The sequence below is a fragment of the Ichthyophthirius multifiliis genome (assembly GCF_000220395.1).
Source record: "Ichthyophthirius multifiliis unplaced genomic scaffold scaff_1120509251373, whole genome shotgun sequence".
Taxonomy (NCBI): Eukaryota; Ciliophora; class Oligohymenophorea; order Hymenostomatida; genus Ichthyophthirius; species Ichthyophthirius multifiliis.
In genome coordinates, this window is record NW_004085936.1 from 23,416 (window position 1) to 30,395 (window position 6,980).

The window sequence follows — 6,980 nt, forward strand, 5'->3', positions numbered from 1 at the left end:
TATATATTCTTATATTTTTTATTATAGTTCTTTTATAGTAATTTTATTTTCATTATTTTCTTTTTATAAGAATATATTTTTTTAATTTAAATTAAAGCTCTCTTTTTCTATTTTTTCTTTTTATTATAATATATTTTCGTATTCATTTTATATTTTTTCATTTTCTTATTTTAAATTTGATATTAAATTTTATTAATTTTTATTAATTTTTTATAAATTCTATATTTCTATTTCTAAGTCCTTTATATTATTTTTCATTTAATTATTTTTTGCATTTAGTTCTTCTTAAAAAGTTTAAATTTATTATTCTAAGACCTTCATTTGATTTTTTAAATTCGGATTTTTGCTTTCATTTTCTTCTTATAAGTTTTCTATTTATTTTTCTAGTTCTTTAACCCTTTATTTTATCATAGGATTAGTTTATTGAGCAATTTCGTCTTTTAATTAATTTAAAGATATTATTTTTTTATGTATTTCTTTATATAAACTATTAACTTTCAAAATATTTTCATCTTTATACTATTAATTACTTAGAATCTATTAAATTTATTTCTAAAGTATTAAATTTTCTTCTTTTAATTTTTCATTTTATTAACTTAATTCCCTTAAATCTTACTAAATTGAATTTTCATAAATAGATTCCTTCTTAATTTTTCCAGATTCAATTAAGCTTTCCGAAAGTTCACTTAATTCATTAATAGTATATAATTTTTCTTTTTTTTCCTCAACTTCAAAGCCTATTATCCATACCTTTATTTTCCCTTCATCATCTCCTTATATAAAGCCTTCCGAATTTAGCATTTATATGGCATTTATATTGTATTTTTCCTGTATTATTTCCTCTTTTTCATAGTCTAAAATGTTCCAAATTTCTAGGTTTTTTTGAGAAAAGGAAATACAGATTTCTTATTCGTTTAATTAAGTAAAAGTTATTATTTATATATTTTATTTTTTAAAGTCAAATTTTTTATCTAGAAGAAAAGTTTCGCCTTTTTATTTAAAAAATTATAAGGAAAATTCCTTTTGAATTAATAAAATTTAGCTTTCATCGAAATAATGCATTTTTAAGATTTCTTGGTCGTCATTTTCCTGTATTATATGTAAAAAATCATCTTTTTTAGTGTAAATAATCTTCCCTTTTTTACTTCCAATTAAAAATTCGTTCTAATTTATTTCTTTTATTTCACAAATGGAAACTTCTTGCGAAAAAAACATGAAAATTTTGTTAAAAAAAAAAGATTTTTCATTAATATTATACTCACATAGATATATATTACCATCGTTTGCACCTAATAAGATTTCAATGTCATTATTTCTTACATAAAAACAATTAAAAATCAAATTCTATTACTTTATTAAACATTAATTGCATTTTTAAGTCAACCAATTATAAAAAAAGAAACCTTAATCAAATAAACAAAGAATAAATTCAGAAGAAATTTCAAGCTTTCTAATGTCTTCTTCGAATTATATATTCTACATAAATTTTCCGCTTTTCCAATTCCATATTTTTAATTCATTTCCAAAACAAAGACTAGAAAAGTAATTATTATTTACACGAATAAGGCTTTTTACAGAAATTTAGTGAGCTTTTTAATTTTTATTTTCATATATTAGTTTATTCTATAATTTTTATTTATTATTAATATATTTTCTAGCTTCTAGATTATATTAAAAATAATATAAATATATATAATAATAATTATAAATATATTATTATATATATATATATATATTTATATATATATATATGTATATTTTTTATATAATTATATTTATGTTGTTTTTTTTTTATATTTTTATCATACTTGATAATTTTTAAAATATATTATTATCTGATTCTTAAGTTATTATTTTAAATAAATTTTCTATTTTTTCATGATTTATACTATTTATTATCGTCTGTCTTTATGTAGTTTTGGTAGATACGCCAATCACACAATATCCGAATTTATTATCTTTTACAAAAGCAATACAATCTCCATTAATAACATTAAATACTGATAAATAATTATATGTAACGTCTATAGCAAGAGTAGTTTAATACTAAAATTATTCCTTTTCCATATTTACTAATATAATTGGATTTTTTGCAGAATATATATCAAAGTCATCACTTTTTGCATTTGCTAAAATACCTAAATAACCTAATTATAAACCAAAACTTTCTTCTAATTCAATTATAGAAAGGTCGTATTCTTAGTTTTTAAAAACGGTTTGAAAATTAGTATTTATAAAAATTCTTGTGACTTAACATTTGTAAACTTAATTAAAAAAATTAACAAATTTTAAATTTTTTGTGTTTAATATGTATTTTAATAAACTATGAGTATTTCCTATTAATTTATTAGGACTTATAAAACATGAAATTGTTATAATTTCGTTTGTTTAATCATTAAAAATATAACCAAAAGTCGTAAAAGGATATTTTTATTAATATTAAATTGGAATTAAGTGCTTTTCAAATATGTCAAACTATTATTAAATACTTGGAAAATTCATAGTTTAGCCTTTATATCCTTTTTTTTAATTTTCTGAAAGGATTTTTATCATGTTTTGTATGTTAAATATGTATTTAATATATATATATATATATATATATATATATATATATATATATATATATATATATTTACATAAAATATATATATATTTTTATGTATAATATATGCTTATTTCTATTTTTATGTATTTATATATATTTATTTATATTAATAATTCTAAATATTTTTTTATATTATTTATTTATTTTGATTATTTATGTTTTTTTATTTATTTTGTTTAAAATTTTTAATAATATTTTAAATATTTTTGTTTTAATTAGTTATTAAATAATAATTATATTAATTTGAAGTATTTTTATTAATATTTTTAATATTTTTATATATTAAATACAATTATTTTAATATTTAAAAATTTTTTTAATTATTTTTTTTTTTTTTTATATTTTATAATATTAATTATTTTATAATATTTTTTATAGCTTTCTTTATTATATATCTTTTTTTTATTAAATTAATATTATTAAATATATTAAATGAAATCATTTGGTCAAGCTTTGAAAGATAATTAGAAAAAATAAATAAGTGGCAACTAATATTTTAATGATGAAAATTTAAATTATGCTTAAGAATTTTAAAAAAGTATAAATAAATCCATAATTTCTTATTTGTTTGTAAAAATAAAAAATATATAATAAACATAATCATTTAAATTAAAAATAAAAATAAAGAATAAAAATAATACAAATGATGAAGAATTTAACTTAATTTAATATTAAAATAATCAAGAAACAGTAAAAATAAAAAGCAAAAATAAATTAAGTTAAAAATAAAATAAAAAATAGAAAGATAATTGTTTGTAAAATTAATTTGATATAGAATAATAAGCTATTTGTAATTAAAAACTTTTCGAAATATAAAAAAGTGATAATACAATGTAATTAAGTAGTGTTTTAGTAATATATATATATATATAAATATGAATATATATATATATATTTATATATTTTTATATACTAATTTTTTTATATACTAATTTTTTTTATATTTAAATATATTTATAATTATTTATATATATAAATACTTTTTATTAAAAAAAATATTTTATAGTGGTTAAATAATGGTAAAAGTATTGCTGTTGGATATACAAAAACAAGCCATAATTAAAATTTAGAAACCGGATCTAAACATAAAGGAGATATAAATATAGTTAATTTCTATAAACCATAATAAAGATAGAGATTTTTTAGTGAAGTATATATTAAAATGTAAATAAAAATTTATATATTAATTTTTTTTTTAAAAAAAAAAAAATATTTAAGTTAAAAGGATTAGGATGTATAAAATTAATGAATAATGGAAAAAACTTAATTGTAGGTGATAAAAGTGGAGATATTTATTTATTAGATTGTATTTTAAATAATGTAAGGGATTTGAAAACTGAAGATAAATAATTGTACACTGAATTAACTAAATGTTGTATTGAAACAAATATTGAAAATTTAATTGATTTATCGTCAAATATATATATAAATATAAATATATAATATTTTTATTATATTAAAATTAAGTCCTAGTCCAAATGATAAAAAGATAGTTATTGCTGGAGAAAAAGAATTACATATATTAGATGTTGATTCAGCAAAAAAAGAAATAGATTTAGAAAGTATATATATATATATATATATAAATATATATATATATATATATATATATATATATTTATATATATTTATAATATAATATAATATATTTACATATAATATTTTTTTTATTAGATGTTTCAAGAGAAATTACTTCATGTGATTGGAATCCTTAAAAAGCACTTATTTTAAGTACAGATGATAGTTATAAAATTAGACTTTGGGATCCCCGTGTTTTTGAAAGTTTAGCAGAAATGTATATTCTTTTTAATTATATTATTAAATTATTATAATTTTAGATCTTCACATAATTAACCTGTAACTACTGGTAAATGGCATTAAAATGGAACCTATTTTATTACAGGTGGAAAAGATCATGCTGTTAAATTATTTGATATAAGAAAATTAGAAAAACCATCTAATGAATTTAGTTGCTATAGTGAAATTACTTGCATTAAATGGAATCCTATGCTTTCTAATATTTTTGTTACAGGAGATAATTAAGGGAATATTTTACATTTTAGTGTTCAGTATAAAAAACTATTATATTAATTAATTATATTTTTATATAATTTATAATATTTTCTATAATTAAAATTAATTTATACATATATATTAATTAATATATTATAATATTTTTAGTGAAAATTCTCATATTGATTAAATTTGCTGTGATGATAAAGTTATTGATATTGATTTTCATCCTTTAGGTTTTTTTTTTTTAAAAGGATTTATTTAATATTTTTTTTTTAAAAAAAAGGAAATATTATGTGCTTTATTGATAATAAAAAAGTTTTAAAAGTAAAAAAAAAAAAAAATCTAAGTATATCTTTTTTTTAAAGTTTTACAAAAGACCCTAAGGATTTTGAGATAAAAAAAATATTATTTAAAATTATTTATTTAATATACAATACAAATCTAATTAAAAAAAATAATTTACTTTTTTAAATTTATTATAAACACTTAAATTAATAATTTTAAATCTGTAATGAAGAATATTTATATTTAAAAGTTGATATAAGTTTTCATTTATTTATTTTATACAAATTATTATATGCATTAAATAAAATATTAAATTAAAATATTTTATTATTTTTAAATTATAAAAATATTTTTATATTTGAATTAAATAGAAAATTTATTAAATATTTATAAAAAGAAAAAAATATATTTTTTTTTTAATATAAAATTAGTTTTGTTTTTATAAAATATATAATTTTTAAATAAATATTAATAATTTTTATATAATAATTTTAAAAATATATTGATTTTAATTATTTAAGCCTTTTGTATTATAATTATTCTTATTATTTATAGAAAAATTATAAGAAAAGTAAAAATATATATAATTTATATTTATATAATTTTTTTTTTTATGAGTTATTTTATTATTATTTATAAATTTCTTTAATTGCTTATAATATTATTATAATATAAAATATACATTATTTAATTTTTTTTTTATGATATAAATTTTTATTAAATGAGTCATTTTCATTATTCATACTTTTACTATTTTAATTTTTATTAGCTTTTATTTATTTAAGTCATTTATTATAAATCGCAATATTATTATTATAAATTATTTAAATTATTCTTTGTATTTAAAACTCTATAATTAGTTTTATGTTTTTATTAGATCCTTTATTAAATCAATTTATTCCTCATTAATAAGTAAATTTTTATTAAAAATGTAGAAAATTCATAATTTTTTTTATATTTTTTTAAAAAATATTTAATTTAATTTAATAAAAAAAATATAAATTATTTATAAATCAATTCTATTCTAATAATATATCAAATAACTTACCTATTAATTTTTAAATGATTTCTAATTATTGAATAATCGAAATGTAATATATGTCATAACAATATACCTCCTCTATAAAGATAACTTTTGAAATAATTATTATTTCTAGTGTGTGTTTAAACAATATAAAAAATTTGTTCTTTTTTTAAAAATATTTTTATTAATTTTTCTTTTGTTTAATTATATATGGAATTTATAAAAGAGTTTTAATTATTTATTAATGAAAATATTTATTTTTGTTTAATTTTAAAAAATATAGATAAATTTAAATTTTTAATTATTAATATTAATTTTTTAATTGATTAATTACATAGAAAAATGATAATAATTCTATAGTTTTTTTTTTTTATATAATTTTTATATGTATTAAATTTATAAATAAAATTAGAAAATGATTAATTGTTTTAAAAATAAAAATAATTAATATATAAAATATTATTATATTATTTTAAAAATATTATTAATATTTTTATTATATATAATTTTTTATTAATTTATATAATTATATAATTATATATTTATATATAAAAATAAATATATTTATAAATAAAAAAATGTCAATTACTAAATAAATTGTTAAAAATGTTATTGATAAAGTAAAAGGTAAAATATAAAAGATAAAAAAAGAAAATAAAAAATTAAAAAATTAAAAGTATAAAGTCAATAAAATAAAATAGAGAGTCCTTTATATAATAATTAAACTCCATTTTAATTAATAGAAAATAATATTAATTAAAATTAATCAAACAACTAATCGAGTTTTATAATAAATACTGTCAATCAAGAAGTAACAATATTTATATAATAATTTTATTAATCAAAAAATATTCATATGAATTTTAAATAAAATTTATAAAAATAATAATAAGATAAATTTAAATACATAGGGAAATTAGGATGAAAATAATATAGTTGATGGGTAATATATATAAATAATTAAAATTAAATTATTAAAAGATATGATAATAATATATATATATATATATATATATATATATATATATATATATATATATACGTAGTACG

The 6,980-nt window shown here is 14.1% G+C and overlaps 1 protein-coding gene across 1 annotated transcript, besides 24 other annotated features; it reads left to right on the forward strand. All coding sequences in view use genetic code 6, as the record gives it.

Annotated features, from left to right (window-relative positions):
* Window positions 1-11: part of a microsatellite that runs on past the window's edge.
* A 169-nt stretch (window positions 12-180) lies between these two features.
* Window positions 181-211: a microsatellite.
* A 30-nt stretch (window positions 212-241) lies between these two features.
* Window positions 242-278: a microsatellite.
* A 1,389-nt stretch (window positions 279-1,667) lies between these two features.
* Window positions 1,668-1,736: a microsatellite.
* Window positions 1,681-1,758: a microsatellite.
* Window positions 1,682-1,779: a microsatellite.
* A 799-nt stretch (window positions 1,780-2,578) lies between these two features.
* Window positions 2,579-2,653: a microsatellite.
* Window positions 2,649-2,713: a microsatellite.
* A 15-nt stretch (window positions 2,714-2,728) lies between these two features.
* Window positions 2,729-2,784: a microsatellite.
* Window positions 2,741-2,784: a microsatellite.
* Window positions 2,785-2,838: 54 nt separating this feature from the next.
* Window positions 2,839-2,886: a microsatellite.
* Window positions 2,887-2,938: 52 nt separating this feature from the next.
* Window positions 2,939-2,981: a microsatellite.
* A 479-nt stretch (window positions 2,982-3,460) lies between these two features.
* Window positions 3,461-3,508: a microsatellite.
* Window positions 3,508-3,548: a microsatellite.
* A 302-nt stretch (window positions 3,549-3,850) lies between these two features.
* Window positions 3,851-4,945, forward strand: IMG5_191390 (WD repeat protein; the record flags this gene model as incomplete). The annotated part of the gene is made up of 6 exons (XM_004025076.1): window positions 3,851-4,017; window positions 4,073-4,167; window positions 4,280-4,400; window positions 4,444-4,674; window positions 4,787-4,854; window positions 4,905-4,945. Coding segments are annotated over 6 exons (723 nt in total), but the record flags the coding sequence as incomplete, so codon positions are not given.
* Window positions 4,169-4,267: a microsatellite.
* Window positions 4,688-4,739: a microsatellite.
* A 277-nt stretch (window positions 4,946-5,222) lies between the features above and the next one.
* Window positions 5,223-5,272: a microsatellite.
* A 71-nt stretch (window positions 5,273-5,343) lies between these two features.
* Window positions 5,344-5,418: a microsatellite.
* Window positions 5,348-5,401: a microsatellite.
* An 801-nt stretch (window positions 5,419-6,219) lies between the features above and the next one.
* Window positions 6,220-6,261: a microsatellite.
* A 164-nt stretch (window positions 6,262-6,425) lies between these two features.
* Window positions 6,426-6,482: a microsatellite.
* Window positions 6,449-6,479: a microsatellite.
* A 77-nt stretch (window positions 6,483-6,559) lies between the features above and the next one.
* Window positions 6,560-6,600: a microsatellite.
* A 322-nt stretch (window positions 6,601-6,922) lies between these two features.
* Window positions 6,923-6,971: a microsatellite.
* The last annotated feature ends 9 nt before the right edge of the window (window positions 6,972-6,980 follow it).